The 19,940-nt window shown below is 41.8% G+C and overlaps 1 protein-coding gene across 3 annotated transcripts in view; it reads left to right on the plus strand.

The window, feature by feature from the left end:
* Nucleotides 1-19,940, plus strand: part of LOC135748028 (partitioning defective 3 homolog) — a 147,059-nt gene that overhangs the window by 120,669 nt on the left and 6,450 nt on the right. For all 3 annotated transcript variants that reach the window (XM_065266101.2, XM_065266116.2, XM_065266106.2), the window contains one exon: nucleotides 13,022-13,139. In XM_065266101.2, the coding sequence (XP_065122173.1) occupies nucleotides 13,022-13,139 (118 nt within the window). The remainder of the gene's footprint in view (nucleotides 1-13,021; nucleotides 13,140-19,940) is intronic.

Genomic DNA, 19,940 nt, shown 5'->3' on the forward strand with positions numbered 1-19,940 from the left:
CATAAATATGGCTCTTTCTAAGGTAATAAAAACAATACAGTTCACCACTGATACTATAGTTGTGCGAATTATATTGAATGTCTGTTAAAAGATCCTTCTAAAAGTTACACAATGCACTTTTAAGCTATTGTTTATAATTATCACCTTTTTTCTCCTCTATGTATCAACATCATCAATGTTGCTTTTTTTAGTAGTGGGACTCGAAAACATTAAATTGGCTTTTGGTTGGCATTTTTAATTGGTCATCTTTACATTCGTAAGTCGTATATTTTCGTATTTAAAGCCAATCTGCTATGTCGAGACGTATCGATCCGCACAGCAGATCTCCTGATCAGTCTTAGGAATCACTCTGGTGCTATCGATCTGATACACCTAAGCACACACACTTCTCGCATTGGATTCTGTTAGCGGCAGTAATGGGAAATCAATGCGTACTGACTCCCTTAAATGCACAGGATAAATACTGTTAGTAAAAGGTATACACACACACATACACACTTCTCTACCGTAAACTGCCAGTCCATTAGTCCTATTGCTGCGTGTCACGCTAATGAAAGCCCTTTACCCATAATGCACGGCACTGTAACCATGGAAACCACACACCGTCATTACATTACTTTGTAATCACAGCAATCACATACACCACCGTGTAATGCTCTTTTTTTATTTAATTTAGATTTAATTTCTTAATTTAAGTCCTGATAACTTTGCCCCAGTCAGGGTGACAGGAGGTCAGCTATATTTCTATGCTTTAACTTTCTCTTCTTTCTCTGCCACACGCGCACTGTTCAGGAAGAAGCGTTGAAAGACATATTTGTGGAAAGTTGCCTCCACAAAAGCTCCAAAAGCTCATATTGTCCCCCAGGGGACATAAATATGAGCAATATAGAGTATCATTGTTTACTTACCGGCTCAAGTCAAAACATCCCATTTTAAAGTCTTTCTCATTTTGAGCACAACACAGCATCCCTCAACAACACCCTACCATCGACCCTTTCTTTAGGTCTCCATGTAATCAGAATAAAAAAAATTTTTTTAATGGGAATATGTTAGCCATGAGTACCGTATTTTCCGGAATATAAGTTGCATGTTTTTCATAGTTTGAATGGTCCTCCAACTTATAGTCAGGTTTTTTGTCTTCATGACGCATTTTTGATTGATGTCACTTATAGTACAGAAAATGTGGTATATCTATAATCTAGTCTGCTCATAGACACATCCTTCAAAAAAAGTATAGTACTTTTTCTTACGTGTAGGCTTACAGTTGAACGCACAGCCTTGCAAAGCATTGTTTATTTGACTTGTACGTGTATGCATATGTTTGACGCATGCACATTGTGACAAAATGCAATGCATCTTCTGAGCTATATTCTTCTGTACGCGCATACGCAACCTACACGTATAAGGTTTTAAATAAATCTGGTGGTGCGCATACAGTGCGTGCACACTCTTCTGATGTCGAAATTGCATGAAGCACACTGTACGCAGACCCTTGCGTACGCATAAAAATTGGACCATATTTCGGCCTTTATGCTACGTACACACCAAACGCGTAGCATCGCGTTGCTCGCCCTAGATTACTCGCGGGGTTTAACTTTGTGTCATGCGAATTCATATTTTCAATTTGCGCGAAGGCGCGTTTGAGGCGATTAGTGCATGTTTTCGAGGCAATCACGCCGCCCAATTTGCGTCATTCGCCCGCCCAATTTGCGTCATTCGCGCCGCCCAATTTGCGTCATTCGCATCCCCCGCATCTAATTGCGTCTTTGTTTGAGGCGAATAGCGCATGTTTTCAAGGCAATCGCGCAGCCCAATTTGCGTCATTTGCGCTGCCCAATTTGCGTCATTCGCATCGCCTGCGTCTGATCGCGTCTTTGCATTGACTTTGTATGTAATCTACTGGTTTGGTGTGTATGCCCCATTAGAGTCTCTCACATCCTTCTGAAAGGGTCAATGATTTTTATGACATCATTCTGCACTTCAGATTCTCATCAGATTTCAGGCTGTGAGGTAAACAGAATGCTATATTCAGGAGCTACTGAATATGTCCCGCCCTAACATCCTGTTTGTGTAGAAATTGTCAATGCATTGAACAATACTGCAAATATTGCACTTGGTGTGGTTAGTTGTAGTGGTTTAGTTTTGTCGCTTGGTTTTGTATGTTCATGCCTGTTCTGTGGTTCAAAAACACACACACCAAACACAACCTGAGGCCATTTTCTCATGAAATCCTAATTGGTGTTCAAGTGAAGAATGACTGCTGTGTTTTAGAAATATTCATGGATGAAACACGCACACATACATCCCCCCACACTTACTTATCTTCAAAGGTGAAGTCTAACTGCCACTTTGCTACTTTGTTTCTCATGGGAGCTGAACTGAACTGACTCCGACAGTGCTGAAATCAATCATAACTGTTTATCCACACACACACACACACACACACGCACGCACACACACCATAAAGATCTGTGTTAGTTTGTGTGCATGTGCAAAGACTATGAGACAGATCCCACACAGACCTAAACTGCACCTCTGGACCTCGGCCATCTGTGTGTGCATGTCTGTGAAGGTCAACCTTTAATGTGGCTCAAACTCAAAGCTCAGTGGGCCACTGGATTCATATCTCACACTCTGCCTGAAAAGGTTGTGCACCCGTATGTTTTAAATTAGCAGCTCTGACATAAGCACAACACTGTCACTTAAACAGATTCTGCCTTTAACCTTCCAGTCTCTTTAAAAATGTTATCCTACTGTGCCAACCAACACGGTTACCCCTTAGGCGAGGCAACTTGACTCTCTAAAAGTCAAATGGAGAATTAAACGCTTTATTAAGAAGATCTGTAGGGTGATTCAGTATTCTGTACAGCGTGGAGCCTTAATGAAGGCTCTGACAGCGCTAAAATTATCAAGGCCTAATGTTTTAATAATGGGTAGCTGAAGCAGTTAGTAGTGAAATACAACTTCCTTTCCCATTAGAGATGAAATGAAAGAAAATATGGTCTTGCAATAAAGTGCTGTGATGGTATTATGGTACAGTCATGCTAACATATGATAATTGTATGTATGGTACGGACATGGTATTGATAGATTATTCCAAAGTACTCTAATGAATACTATGGTATTGCCACATAATGTGCCTAAAATACTGTTAATCAGTCCCTCCAGAAAAACATGATTATGCGATCGCACGATTTAAAGCATTATCAGCCTTCATAAGTCTGCATATTTATGCAGGGGACCCATTTATTTTAAATATGCTGCACTTTCGCTGCATAAATTGCAAATTTCTGTGCGCAAAATATGCAGGCCTTGCATGATTTCATAATCCCCACATTTTCGTAGCAAAAATCACATATATCTTGGCAGAAAGTTGAAAAATTTTGCATTTACTTCACACATGCGCAGCCATGTCCCCTGTTGCCATGGGAACGTTATGAAGTGACGTGATTACGTTACAACATCATTGAAAAGCTGTGAAAGCTGTTTTTTTGCAAGTTCCCGCAGTTTTTTGCAAGTTCCCGCAGTTTTTTGCAAGTTCCCGCAGTTTTTTGCAAAGTTCCCGCAGTTTTTTTGCAAAGTTACCTCAGTTTTTTGCAAGTTCCCGCAGTTTTTGCAAGTTCCCGCAGTTTTTGCAAGTTCCCGCAGTTTTTGCAAGTTCCCGCAGTTTTTGCAAGTTCCCGCAGTTTTTGCAAGTTCCCGCAGTTTTTGCAAGTTCCCGCAGTTTTTGCAAGTTCCCGCAATTTCATTGCATAAAACTGCATAAATATCCATCATATTCCATTGCATTTTTTAAGAAAGCAAGATTTTTGCCGGCAACAATCACAAAAAAAATTATTTTTCTGGAAGGACTGGTTAATACCATGCATGGTACATTAATGTTTGTGTAGGCTAATGTCAGTAGTAGGTAAATGAATATTAATGTAATGCTGCAATCCGTAACATTTTTGGTTAGAAATAAATAGAAATTATTATTTAAAACTGTCTCCTTAAGGCCAAAGTATGGTCCATACCCGGCCACATTTTTGAAACCCTGCGTACGTGTAAGTTGTGCATACATGTACAGAACAATGTAATATGTTGCAAACAATGGAGATGTGTTGCATTTTGTCACAATGCGCGTGTGTCGAACGTCTGCCTACACGTATGAGTGAAATAAACCGTGCACGTACGTTTGCGCGTAACACGTAAAAAAACATGTAACAAAACAGAATACACTCCAGGCTTTACAGCATTTTGCAACGGTAACCTGATAATAATTATATAATCTTTGAGCTGTCAGGTTCAATTTATGTCATTTGAGTTTATCCCTTATAAAGAAAAGTAAGACAATTAACCTGCAATTTCACGTTTTAAACAGAGGTGGCAATAGAGAGGAATTTAAAGAAAATTTGAATTCGCAATAAAATTGAAATGAAAAACTGAAATTTATTTGAAATATTGTGTGTTGTTTAACAAAATCTGTGAGGTTCATTATTTTTTTTAAATGCATGTGCCCTCATAAACTTTATTCTCTCTTTATTTCCGGTCATATGGTATGGCAGGTGGGTGGGGTCCGCGAAAAAAAAAATCAAAACTATTAGCGAATAGCAACATGACCAAATTTCAAATAGTCCAATCAATTCTCAATGGACGAATTCAAGTCCAGCATTGCCTTATATTCATTTCAGAAGCCATTTCACTCGGATACACTACTTCCATTTCATGGTGACTTTAAATGAGTATTCTAAATGACAGTATACATGTTTCCTTTTTAAAACCTGAATACTATAAGCGTCTAAAGTGTTTGCGTATGCTGAGCATTGTAAAACAGTTTGGCACTGTTTTGGAGCCTGTTTTTGTTACCCCATGCAGTGGGGCTGGTAGCCGGCAGGATCTTATACCTGTTCTCAATTTCTGGCTGAACAAACACATGCATCCAGCCTTCACTGAGATAGATCTGTTTGTGTTTAAGTGTGCACAAGTGGTTATATTCCCGTACGGAGATTTTCAAACACATTGTTTCACTTTCAATGAACTGAGACCCTTCTGTCAGGCTGTCATTCATAGAGGCTTTTGCCGAGGGAATCTTTAGAAAAGTCTTCTTTGCTCTTAGTTTTTCTCAGATTAGAGGGTGGATTGACAACATCTTACACCCACTTCACCAGTTTTTCTTATCTATTTTTAAAGCTTTAAAAGCTTTAGTTCTTTCATAGATTTAAAGTGTAACCTGTCAAAAATATAATTGGACAGATGTTTAGCACCATCTCATCAGGACAGAGGTTTGATCAATCACCGTTTTTTATGTGCAAAAAAAAAGATTGGTATTAGAAATGTATTGTTGTGTGTTTTAAATGACACTGCATGTTTTTTTTCTTTTGTAAGTCACCTTAAATAATGTACAGTAGAGGATATGGAAAACTAATTCTTTTGTAATCAGGTGCAGAATTGACTAAACAAGCCTTGCGGTTAAAATATCACTGATGCAGTTAGTAAAAAGCCTATTATTGGCTGCTACCAATATTGGTTTGATATACAGTATATTGTGCATCTTTATTGAATGATTTGTTTATAGCTATCCGGTATCTCTTCTTAAGATTTGTGTTGAGTCCACAAGAACATCGGCAGCCGTCTTTCCATTTGTGAAATTATAGCAAGCACTGTACTGCCCAAAATAAGGTGGTCTATCCATTTCAGCAGGAAAGTGTGGTTGCCATAGTGATAGTGGTTCTTGTATGCTCTAATGGCGACTGGAAGTCTTTAAAGTACATTAAAACTGATGTTATCACAATTCCTCACATCCACAGTGCTCTCAAAACAAATTATGACCCATGATGGCCCATATGTCTCCAAATCTCTTTTCAAAAGCCAGAAGCTGTGTGCATATTGATATTAGATGCGGCATTAGAACAATCTTTCCTTTCATGAAGAGATCAGACAGATTTTTATCTGCTTGTATTTTTGTCATCAGTGGTTTTAAAAGCTTTTGCTGCATGACTGTACACTGTGATTTTGCTTCCTGTAGATGTGCCATTTCGGTAATGGCTCCTGCAGATCATAACAGTCATTATGATCATTCTTTTTCTCTTCGAATCCCTATTTCTGTTTCTTTCTCTATGATGAAGCAGTGAGAGGATGAATGGCAGATGGGCCTGTGAGAGGGTGAACGTCAGATGGGGCTGTGAGTGGTTGAATGTCTGATTGGGCTGTGAGAGGCTGAACGTCAGATGAAGCTGTGAGAGGGTGAAAGTAAGATGAGGCTGTGAGAGGGTAAATGTCAGATGAGATTGTGAGTTGCTGAACATCAGATGAGGCTGTGAGAAGCTGAACATCACATGAGGCTGTGAGAGGATGAACATTACATGAGGCTGTGAGAGGATGAACATCACATGGGGCTGGAAGAAGGAGAATATCAGATAAGGTTGTGGATGGTGAACATTAGGTAAGGCTGTGAGAGGCTGAACATCAGAAGAGGCTGTGAGAGGGTGAACGTTAGATAAGGCTGGAAGAGGGAGAGTGTCAGATGAGGCTGCAAGGAGGAGAAGGTCAGATGAGTTTGTGGATGGTGAACATCAGATGAGGCTGTGAGAGGGTGAACATCAGATAAGGCTGGAAGAGGGAGAGCGTCAGATGAGGCTGCAAGGAGGAGAAGGTCAGATGAGTTTGTGGATGGTGAACATTAGATGAGGCTGTGAGAGGCTGAACATCAGATGAGGCTCTCAGAGAATAAACATTGGATAAGGCTTTGGGAGAGGGAGAGCGTCAGATGAGGCTCTCAGAGGATGAGCATCCGATGGGGCTGTGAGAATGACTGTCAGATGGGTCTTCAAGATGGTGAACGTCAAATGAGGCTGTGAGAGAGTGAACGTCAGATGAGGCTGTGAGGATGGATATTAGATGGGGCTGTGCGAGGGTGAATCTCAGATGAGTCTACAAGAAAGATAATGTCAGATAAGGCTGGAAGAAGTTGAACATCAGATGAGGCTGTGAGAGGCTGAACATCAGATGGGGCTGTGAGAGGCTGAACGTCAGATGAGGCTGCAAGAAGGATAATGTCAGATAAGGCTTTTCAGAGGTTGAACGTCAGATGGGGGTGTGAGAGGGTGAACATCAGATGAGCCTATAGGAGGCTGAACATCAGATGAGGCTGTCAGAGGGTGAACATCAGATGAGGCTGTGAGTGGCTGAACATCAGATGAGGCTGTGAGAGGCTGAACATCAGATGAGGCTATGGGAGGCTGAACATCAGATGATGCTGGGAGAGGGTGAACATCAAATGAGGCTGGGAGTGGGTGAACATCAGATGAGGCTGTGAGAGGCTAAACATCAGATGAGGCTGGAGGAGGGTGAACATCGGATGAGGTTGTGAGAGGGTGAACGTCAGATGAGGCTGTGAGAGGCTGAACATCAGATGAGGCTGGGAGAGGGTGAACAACAGATGAGGCTGGAGGAGGGTGAACATCGGATGAGGTTGTGAGAGGGTGAACGTCAGATGAGGCTGTGAGAGGCTGAACATCAGATGAGGCTATGGGAGGCTGAACATCAGATGAGGCTGGGAGAGGGTGAACATCAAATGAAGTGTGGAGAGGGTGAACATCAGATGAGGCTGTGTGCGGCTGAACATCAGATGAGGCTGAACATCAGATGAGGCTGAACATCAGATGAGGCTGGGGGAGGGTGAACATCGGATGAGATTGTGAGAGGGTGAACGTTGGATGAGGCTGTAAGAGGCTGAACATCAGATGAGGCTGTGAGTTGCTGAACATCAGATGAGCCTGTGAGAGGCTGAACATCACATGAGGCTGTGAGAGGCTGAACATCACATGAGGCTGTGAGAGGATGAACATCACATGAGGCTGTGAGAGGATGAACATTACATGAGGCTGTGAGAGGATGAACATCACATGAGGCTGTGAGAGGATGAACATCACATGAGGCTGTGAGAGGATGAACATTACATGTGGCTGTGAGAGGATGAACATCACATGAGGCTGTGAGAGGCTGAACAACACATGAGGCTGTGAGAGGCTGAACATCACATGAGGCTGTGAGAGGATGAACATCACATGAGGCTGTGAGAGGATGAACATCACATGAGGCTGTGAGAGGATGAACATTACATGTGGCTGTGAGAGGATGAACATCACATGAGGCTGTGAGATGGTGAACGTCACATGATGCTGGAAGAAGGAGAATATCAGATGAGTTTGTGGATGGTGAACATCAGATGAGGCTGTGAGAGGGTGAACATCAGATAAGGCTGGAAGAGGGAGAGCGTCAGATGAGGCTGCAAGGAGGAGAAGGTCAGATGAGTTTGTGGATGGTGAACATTAGATGAGGCTGTGAGAGGCTGAACATCAGATGAGGCTCTCAGAGAATAAGCATCGGATAAGGCTTTGGGAGAGGGAGAGCGTCAGATGAGGCCCTCAGAGGATGAGCATCCGATGGGGCTGTGAGAATGACTGTCAGATGGGTCTTCAAGATGGTGAACGTCAAATGAGGCTGTGAGAGAGTGAACGTCAGATTAGGCTGTGAGAGGCTGAACATCAGATGAGGCTATGGGAGGCTGAACATCAGATGAGGCTGGGAGAGGGTGAACATCAAATGAAGTGTGGAGAGGGTGAACATCAGATGAGGCTATGTTCGGCTGAACATCAGATGAGGCTGAACATCAGATGAGGCTGGGGGAGGGTGAACATCGGATGAGATTGTGAGAGGGTGAACGTCGGATGAGGCTGTGAGAGGCTGAACATCAGATGGGGCTGGGAGAGGGTGAGCGTCAGATGGGCCTGTGAGAGGGTGCACCTCAAATGAGGCTGTGAGTGGGTAAACATCATATGAGGATGAACGTCAGATGAGGCTGTGAGGGAGTGAACATCAAATGAGGCTATGAGAGGCTTTACGTCAGATAATGCTGGGGGAGGGTGACCATCGGATGAGGCTGTTAGAGGGTGAGCATCAGATGGGGCTGTGAGAGGGTGAACGTCAGATGAGGCTGTGAGAGGGTAAACGTCGGATGAGGCTGTGAGAGGCTGAACATCAGATGGGGCTGGGAGAGGGTGAGCGTCAGATAAGCCTGTGAGAGGGTGAACCTCAAATGAGGCTATAAGAGGCTAATCATCAAATGAGGCTATGAGAGGATGAATGTCAGATGATGCTGGGGGAGGGTGAACATCGGATGAGGCTGTGAAAGGGTAAATGTCAGATGAGGCTGTGAGATGGTGAACGTGAGATGAGGCTTGGAGAGGGTGAACGTAAAATGAGGCTGTGAGAGGCTGAACATCAGATGAGGCTGGGAGAGGGGGGGCGTCAGATGAGGCTCTCAGAGGATGAAAGTCAGATGGGCCTGTGAGAGGGTGAACCTCAGATGAGGCTGTGAGATGGTAAATGTCAGATGAGGCTTCAAGGAGAACGTTAGATAAGTCTGTGAGAGGCTGAACATCAGATGAGGCTGTGAGAGGCTGAACATCAGATGAGGCTATGAGAGGCTGAACATCAGATGAGGCTGTGAGAGGGTGAACATGAAATAAGGCTGTGAGTGAGTGAACATCAGATGAGGCTGTGAGAGGGTGAACATGAGATCAGGATGCAAGAGGCTGAACATCAGATGAGGTCTGAGAGTGTTTTAGAGCGGGTGACCCCTTTATCATAGTAATGATACATTTACAGAGAAGAGCACTGCCTTACTTTTCTGCTTTCCTGACCATAATGCTGGCCATTACAGCAAGCTAGAAAACCACAATTTACTTCAAGTGCCCACTTATTCTGAGTCTGATGTGTGTTTACCCGTGAACACTTCATGTGCTTTAAACAGATGTGGCTTCGTACCTCCTTGCTAGTAACTTCCTTTTCTGTTCATTTAAAGTAATAAAAGAGATAAGTTATTACTAAATCATCATGTTTACCTATGGTCTGTGTGCATTGATTATTATGACCTGATTCTGGTCCTTTAAGCTCACATCTGTTAGACGAAATGCCAGTGGAAGTGAAAGGCTGTGATTATTTCAGAAGGACCTCGGGTCATACAAAGCTTTTTGCTTTAACATGACAGCTAAATAAGCTCTCCTGTTGACAGCATTGTGTGTTCAGCGTGCTGGCGTGTCTGTGTGTGTAATTCCAGTGCGCTGTGAATCTTATGCCACTGTTATAAATCACTCCAGCTGTTGGTAGTGTATGAGTAATGTTATGAAGGGGTCAGAGGGCCATCCTGTCCCACTCTTACCCTGGGTGTATGTGCATGTGTGCGTGTACCCTGTTAAAAATATATACAGTATATGTGAGGACAGAGCTAATGTGTGTAACTCAATGTAGCTGACGATGGAAATGTGATTTTGCACAGGTAGGGGTACTGCGACGTCAGCACGTACACGCACACTCAGACTGCTATTCTTTGTTCATCTGGGCATTGTAATGCATTTAGGTTTTTCTTTAGCCACTCCGGAAACATCCTAGTGCTTTTTCATTGATTCTCTCATTGGATTAAATGGCTCCATGGTGTTGACGTATTTGTTGTGTTTTCGATGAGTTTGTATTGATTGGTGCAAGTTATAGATCAGAGCTGTGTTTCTAAAGCAAAGAGAAATTTTGAAACAAGTGTTTCACCATGTGTATTTTTTAGCATACATACCCTGTCTGTCTGTCTGTTGTATCTGTCTGTCTGTTTATCGATCATGTCTGTCTTGTCCATCGTGTCTATCCACCATATCCATCTTATTCATCGTGTCCACCTTATCTATCTTGTCTATCCACTGTATCCTTCATATCTATCATGTCTTGTCCAACGTATCTATCCATTTTGTCTATCATATCCCTTGTGTCTATCATATCTATTGTGTCTATCAGATCCATTGTGTCTATCATATTTATTGTGTCTGTCATATCCATTGTGTCTATCCATTGTGTCTATCATATCTATCGTGTCTATCCATCATATCTATCATATCTTATCCATTGTGTCTATCATGTCCATTGTGTCCATCGTGTCTGTCTGTCTGTCTGTCTGTCTGCCTGCCTGCCTGCCTGCCTGTCTGTCTGTCTGTCTGTCTGTCTATCTATCTATCTATCTATCTATCGTGTCTATCTAACGTGTCTATCTAACGTGTCTATCTATCGTGTCTATCTATCGTTTGTCTATCTATCGTGTGTCTATCTATCGTGTGTCTATCTATCGTGTGTCTATCTATCGTGTGTCTATCTATCGTGTGTCTATCTATCGTGTGTCTATCTATCGTGTGTCTATCTATCGTGTGTCTATCTATCGTGTGTCTATCTATCTATCTATCTATCTATCTATCTATCTATCTATCTATCTATCTATCTATCTATCTATCTATCTATCTATCTATCTATCTATCGTGTCTATCTATCGTGTCTATCTATCGTGTCTATCTATCGTGTCTATCTGTCTATCTATCTGTCTATCGTGTCTGTCTATCGTGTCTGTCTATCGTGTCTGTCTATCGTGTCTGTCTATCGTGTCTGTCTATCGTGTCTGTCTATCGTATCTATCTATCTATCGTATCTATCGTATCTATCGTATCTATCTATCGTATCTATCGTATCTATCTATCGTATCTATCATATCTATCGTATCTATCTATCGTATCTATCATATCTATCCATCGTGTTCATCATATCTATTGTGAATTGTCCATTGTGTTTATCCATTGTGTCCATCCATTGTATCTATTGTATCCATTGTATCTACTGTATTTACAATATCCATCATGTCTATCCATCCATCGTGTCTATCCATTTAATCCATCATATCCATTGTTTCTATCCATCGTGTCTATCATATCTATTTTTGTCTATCATATCTATTATGTCTGTCCATCGTGTCTATCATATCCATTGTGTCTGTCCAACGTGTCTGTCATATCTATTGTGTCTATCATATCTATTGTGTCTATCCATCGTGTCTGAAGATCTATTGTGTCTATCCATCGTGTCTGAATATCTATTGTGTCTATCCACCGTGTCTGTAATTTCTATTGTGTCTATCCACCGTGTCTGTAATTTCTATTGTGTCTATCCACCGGCACCGTGTCTGTCATATCTATTGTGTCTATCCATCGTGTTCATCATATCTATCGTGTCTATCGATTGTTTCCATCAAATCTATTATGTCTTTTCCATGGTGTCTATCATATCCATTGTGCCCATTTATTGTATCTGTCTATCATATCTTTCATGTTAATCCATTGTGTTCATCATATCTATCGTGTCTATCGATTGTGTCCATCAAATCTATTATGTCTTGTCCATCGTGTCTATCATATCCATTGTGTCCATTTATTCTATCTATCTGTCTATCTGTCTACCCGTCTATCTGTCTACCCGTCTATCTGTCTACCCGTCTATCTGTCTACCCGTCTATCTATCTATCTATCTATCTATCTATCTATCTATCTATCTATCTATCTATCTATCTATCTATCTATCTATCTATCATCTATCTATCTATCTGTCTGTCTACCTGTCTACCTGTCTACCGCATCCATCCATTCAGCCATTAGGGCTGTGCGATTTGAGGAAAAATGCTCAATAATATCTACTGTCTACTCTATCCATCCATATGCATTCTCTAATTTATCTTAGAATATCTTAGAATTAACAGTCCTCTGAAAGACAAAGTTAATATTGCATCTGTGCATTTTAAACTGGACATCTGCTCATGTGTAAAAATCCCAGTTGCCGTTGTGTCTATCATAAACACGCTCAACATATGATCATGGAATTTTAATGAGAGGAAATCTGTCCGGTTCTTCTCTCTCACACATCTATACGTGAATATAAACTACTACTTGACCGTGTCTGATGAATCTGATTTGTGCAGCACAAAAGTCTTAAGAGACTGTGTGCAGACAGGTATCAGAGCCATCTGTGCACCGTGTGTGACATCATGACCTTTACACTCATAAAGGTAGCGGGCCATTATACCACTCACCCGATATATATAGGATCAAAGAGATTATGATGTAATGTTGTGTCCCATTGTGTTGATATCTCATCTTTTCACCTCTTTCACCTCCTGTAACAGGCTAACACCAAGCAACCATGACCGAATCCAGCGCTTACGGCAGGAGTTTCAACACGTCAGACAGGAAGAGACGGAGCCAGATGACCGCCATCATTCCTACAACCTAGAGCAGCCCTGGGTGAGTGTGTGAGCTGTCTTTATGAACACACAACAGTGTGGACGCACTGCCCTATTGGTTCTCTGGTCCCAGGAAGGAGAAGATGGTTTGAGGACTCTCCATTCCTGGGGCGGTTAAAGACATGACCACCAGGGCCTGGGCTTAATCTAACCTCTAACCTGAGACCACTGCATGCAGGAGCATGTGACCTTTGACACTGACATTATCTGCTAACAATGCTAACATCACCATGTGTTCATCCATCTGGACTGTTTACTCATCCATTCATCTGTCCAGCCGATCTTCATCAATATCACTACAGCCATTACTGTAAATCATGTGTTCATGCAAAGACTGACATTGATTGACAAATCAAGACTGACAAATGTGTGCGTGTGTGCACGTGAGAGAGGAAAGGTGAGAGTGTGTAAGAAAATCAAAGTATAAAAATATTTTCTGTCTTCTTAGACTGAAATTGTTTAGTATTTAAGCTATTGAAACAAAATCCAGATCATAAAAATCTGAATTAAATGGGAACAATTTTTATGTTTCGATCTGGATTCAAGTAAATTTCGCATCTTAAGTCTTTAAAATGAGATTGCACTTAAAGATTATCTGTTGAAATTGATAATCTCAGAATCGTTTTATTATGTTACTGTTAGTGTGTAATGTTTTTAACATTCATTTGTATTCATCTTTCTTAGGAAAGCATTTAAACCAACTTTATTACACGGTATTATGTGCATTTCCTTCATGTAAATTTACCTATTTTCTCATCCACTCATTCTCTCACAGAGTCCTTTAATGTGTTGTATTATTGTTTTGCCTTCAACACTATTATGTGTTTCATGGAAGTCTTTAACTTTTCACCCTAATTTTTCTCGGTTTACTTTTAAAAGCCCCAGTTCTCTCTCTTTTTATTCTCACTGTGTCTCCTAAAAACCATTATGGTTAACAAAAGGCAACAGAATAAAGACCACACAATCTTGTAATGAGTGAGCTGTGTTTCTGTAGCCAATGTGTCCAGTCAAATGAGTTCACCTAGGAGCTCATGAGATTGTTGGTTAGGAATTAGGGGAGGCAGAATATTTGAAGGGTACTTGGGTAAGGTATAGGCTAAGCAGGCAGATTGGCTAAGGGTATATAAAACCCTGCATCCGGCATACGTTGACAGAACATACTGAATTAGACTAAGTACCTACTCCGTTAAAACAGTATGTTTAATATACAGCTGTATCCTATCTACCCAGAGCCACTGTTTTTCTTTCTTGTCCTATCCCAGACCTAACGGTAAACCCAACATTTCACGAGATTTAGGTCGTAGCCGTGTCCGATCTAGCCAGAAACGCTGTTTTTCATCCTAATACTAGCCCCAAACCTAACCATAAACCCAATATTTCACTGGATTTAGGCCGTAGCTGTATCCTAACAAGCCAGAAGCACTGTTTTTTTTACCCTAACCCTACCCCCAAACCTAAACCCAACATTTCACAGGATTTAGGCCGTAGCCGTATCCTATCCAACAAGAACCTCCTTTAACATCCTAATCCTACCCCCAAACCTAACCCTTAACCCAACATTTCACGGGATTTAGGCCGTAGCTGTATACTATCTAGATCTAACAGCTGTTTTTTCATCCTAATCCTAGACCCAAACCTAACCATAAACCCAACATTTCACAGGATTTAGGCCGTAGCCGTATCCTATCCAACAAGAACCTCCTTTAACATCCTAATCCTACCCCCAAACCTAACCCTTAACCCAACATTTCACGGGATTTAGGCCGTAGCTGTATACTATCTAGATCTAACAGCTGTTTTTTCATCCTAATCCTAGACCCAAACCTAACCATAAACCCAACATTTCACAGGATTTAGGCCGTAGCCGTATCCTATCCAACCAGAACCTCATTTTTAAATCCTAATCTTACCCCCAAACCTTACCCTTAACCCAACATTTCACTGGATTTAGGCCGTAGCTGTATCCTATCAAGCCAGAAGCACTGTTTTTTATCCTAACCCTACCCCCAAACCTAACCCCTAAACCCAACATTTCACAGGATTTAGGCCGTAGCCGTATCCTATCCAACAAGAACCTCCTTTTTACATCCTAATCTTACCCCCAAACCTTACCCTTAACCCAACATTTCACTGGATTTAGGCCGTAGCTGTATCCTATCAAGCCAGAAGCACTGTTTTTTATCCTAACCCTACCCCCAAACCTAACCCCTAAACCCAACATTTCACAGGATTTAGGCCGTAGCCGTATCCTATCCAACAAGAACCTCCTTTTTACATCCTAATCTTACCCCCAAACCTTACCCTTAACCCAACATTTCACAGGATTTAGGCCGTAGCTGTATCCTATCAAGCCAGAAGCACTGTTTTTTATCCTAACCCTACCCCCAAACCTAACCCCTAAACCCAACATTTCACAGGATTTAGGCCGTAGCCGTATCCTATCCAACAAGAACCTCCTTTTTACATCCTAATCTTACCCCCAAACCTTACCCTTAACCCAACATTTCACAGGATTTAGGCCGTAGCTGTATCCTATCAAGCCAGAAGCACTGTTTTTTATCCTAACCCTACCCCCAAACCTAACCCCTAAACCCAACATTTCACAGGATTTAGGCCGTAGCTGTATCCTATCCAACAAGAACCTCCTTTAACATCCTAATCCTACCCCCAAACCTAACCCTTAACCCAACATTTCACAGGATTTAGGCCGTAGCTGTATCCTATCAAGCCAGAAGCACTGTTTTTTATCCTAACCCTACCCCCAAACCTAACCCCTAAACCCAACATTTCACAGGATTTAGGCCGTAGCTGTATCCTATCCAACAAGAACCTCCTTTAACATCCTAATCCTACCCCCAAACCTAACCCTTAACCCAACATTTCACGGGATTTAGGCCGTAGCTGTATACTATCTAGATCTAACAGCTGTTTTTTCATCCTAATCCTAGACCCAAACCTAACCATAAACCCAACATTTCACAGTATTTAGTCCGTAGCCGTATCCTATCCAACAAGAACCTCCTTTAACATCCTAATCCTACCCCCAAACCTAACCCTTAACCCAACATTTCACAGGATTTAGGCCGTAGCTGTATACTATCTAGATCTAACAGCTGTTTTTTCATCCTAATCCTAGACCCAAACCTAACCATAAACCCAACATTTCACACGATTTAGGCCATAGCCGTATCCTATCCAACAAGAACCTCCTTTAACATCCTAATCCTACCCCCAAACCTAACCCTTAACCCAACATTTCACGGGATTTAGGCCGTAGCTGTATACTATCTAGATCTAACAGCTGTTTTTTCATCCTAATCCTAGACCCAAACCTAACCATAAACCCAACATTTCACAGGATTTAGGCCGTAGCCGTATCCTATCCAACAAGAACCTCATTTTTAAATCCTAATCTTACCCCCAAACCTTACCCTTAACCCAACATTTCACTGGATTTAGGCCGTAGCTGTATCCTATCAAGCCAGAAGCACTGTTTTTTATCCTAACCCTACCCCCAAACCTAACCCCTAAACCCAACATTTCACTGGATTTAGGCTGTAGCCGTATCCTATTCAATAAGAACCTCCTTTTTACATCCTAATCTTACCCCCAAACCTTACCCTTAACCCAACATTTCACTGGATTTAGGCCGTAGCTGTATCCTATCAAGCCATAAGCACTGTTTTTTATCCTAACCCTACCCCCAAACCTAACCCCTAAACCCAACATTTCACAGGATTTAGGCCGTAGCCGTATCCTATCCAACAAGAACCTCCTTTTTACATCCTAATCTTACCCCCAAACCTTACCCTTAACCCAACATTTCACAGGATTTAGGCCGTAGCTGTATCCTATCAAGCCAGAAGCACTGTTTTTTATCCTAACCCTACCCCCAAACCTAACCCCTAAACCCAACATTTCACAGGATTTAGGCCGTAGCCGTATCCTATCCAACAAGAACCTCCTTTTTACATCCTAATCTTACCCCCAAACCTTACCCTTAACCCAACATTTCACAGGATTTAGGCCGTAGCTGTATCCTATCAAGCCAGAAGCACTGTTTTTTATCCTAACCCTACCCCCAAACCTAACCCCTAAACCCAACATTTCACAGGATTTAGGCCGTAGCTGTATCCTATCCAACAAGAACCTCCTTTAACATCCTAATCCTACCCCCAAACCTAACCCTTAACCCAACATTTCACGGGATTTAGGCCGTAGCTGTATACTATCTAGATCTAACAGCTGTTTTTTCATCCTAATCCTAGACCCAAACCTAACCATAAACCCAACATTTCACAGGATTTAGTCCGTAGCCGTATCCTATCCAACAAGAACCTCCTTTAACATCCTAATCCTACCCCCAAACCTAACCCTTAACCCAACATTTCACAGGATTTAGGCCGTAGCTGTATACTATCTAGATCTAACAGCTGTTTTTTCATCCTAATCCTAGACCCAAACCTAACCATAAACCCAACATTTCACACGATTTAGGCCATAGCCGTATCCTATCCAACAAGAACCTCCTTTAACATCCTAATCCTACCCCCAAACCTAACCCTTAACCCAACATTTCACGGGATTTAGGCCGTAGCTGTATACTATCTAGATCTAACAGCTGTTTTTTCATCCTAATCCTAGACCCAAACCTAACCATAAACCCAACATTTCACAGGATTTAGGCCGTAGCCGTATCCTATCCAACAAGAACCTCATTTTTAAATCCTAATCTTACCCCCAAACCTTACCCTTAACCCAACATTTCACTGGATTTAGGCCGTAGCTGTATCCTATCAAGCCAGAAGCACTGTTTTTTATCCTAACCCTACCCCCAAACCTAACCCCTAAACCCAACATTTCACTGGATTTAGGCTGTAGCCGTATCCTATTCAATAAGAACCTCCTTTTTACATCCTAATCTTACCCCCAAACCTTACCCTTAACCCAACATTTCACAGGATTTAGGCCGTAGCTGTATCCTATCAAGCCAGAAGCACTGTTTTTTATCCTAACTCTACCCCCAAACCTAACCCCTAAACCCAACATTTCACAGGATTTAGGCCGTAGCCGTATCCTATCCAACAAGAACCTCCTTTAACATCCTAATCCTACCCCCAAACCTAACCCTTAACCCAACATTTCACGGGATTTAGGCCGTAGCTGTATACTATCTAGATCTAACAGCTGTTTTTTCATCCTAATCCTAGACCCAAACCTAACCATAAACCCAACATTTCACAGGATTTAGGCCATAGCCGTATCCTATCCAACAAGAACCTCATTTTTAAATCCTAATCTTACCCCCAAACCTTACCCTTAACCCAACATTTCACAGGATTTAGGCCGTAGCTGTATCCTATCAAGCCAGAAGCACTGTTTTTTTATCCTAACCCTACCCCAAAACGTAACCCCTAAACCAAACATTTCACAGGATTTAGGCTGTAGCTGTATACTATCTAGATCTAACGGCTGTTTTTTCATCCTAATCCTAGACCCAAACCTAACCATACACAACATTTCACAGGATTTAGGCCGTAGCCGTATCCTATCCAACAAGAACCTCCTTTTTAAATCCTAATTTTACCCCCAAACCTTACCCTTAACCCAACATTTCACTGGATTTAGGCCGTAGCTGTATCCTATCAAGCCAGAAGCACGGTTTTTTTATCCTAACCCTACCCCCAAACCTAACCCCTAAACCCAACATTTCACAGGATTTAGGCCGTAGCCGTATCCTATCCAACAAGAACCTCCTTTTTACATCCTAATCTTACCCCCAAACCTTACCCTTAACCCAACATTTCACTGGATTTAGGCCGTAGCTGTATCCTATCAAGCCAGAAGCACGTTTTTTTTATCCTAACCCTACCCCCAAACCTTACCCTTAACCCAAAATTTCACAGGATTTAGGCCGTAACTGTATACTATCTAGATATAACAGCGTTTTTTTCATCCTAATCCTAGACCCAAACCTACTGTAACCATAAACCCAAAATTTCACTGGATTTTTGGCTGTAGCTGTATCCTATCTAGCCAGAACCGCTGTTTTTCATCCTAATCCTAGCCCCAAACCTAACCCTAAACCAAACATTTCAAAGGATTGAGGCTGTAGCTGTATCCGATTTAGCCAGAACGGCTGTTTTTCATCCTTATCCTACCCCCAAACTTAACCCTAAATCCAAAATTTCAAGGGATTTAGCCAGTTGCTGTATCCTATCTAGCCAGAACATCTGTTTTTTATCTTAATCCTTCCCTCAAACCTAACCCTAAACCCAACATTTCACCGGATTTAGGCCGTAGCCGTATCCTATCTAACCAGATTCACTGTTTTTCATTCTTATCCTACCCACAAACTTAACCCCTAAACCCAAAATTTTATGGGATTTAGCCAGTTGCTGTATCCTATCTAGCCAGAACGGCAGTTTTTAATCTTAATTCTACCCCCAAACCTTACCTTTAACACAACATCTTGCAAGTTTTGGCCTTAGCTGTATCCCCTCTAGCCAGGACCGTGACATACGTAAGGAATAATTGACGACAAGCTTTTAAATTATTTGAAACTATGTGTCCCTCATTTATTTACGTTACCGTTTTCTGACATTTTTGAATATGACAATACCTCTCCTTCTACCTTGGGTGACTCCTCATCCAGGGGCTAACAGGATAGTAAAGTGTCTATCAAATGCACACTTCAAAATCTTGCCGGGTACCGGGTACTTCTCACCTACCGTTTTTCAAAGACTGTGAATTTGGACATATTATTTGTCTTACCTACCACTGTTCACCTACTGTATAGTAT

The sequence above is a fragment of the Paramisgurnus dabryanus genome, chromosome 6 (assembly GCF_030506205.2).
Source record: "Paramisgurnus dabryanus chromosome 6, PD_genome_1.1, whole genome shotgun sequence".
In the NCBI taxonomy this organism is placed as follows: domain Eukaryota; kingdom Metazoa; phylum Chordata; class Actinopteri; order Cypriniformes; family Cobitidae; genus Paramisgurnus; species Paramisgurnus dabryanus.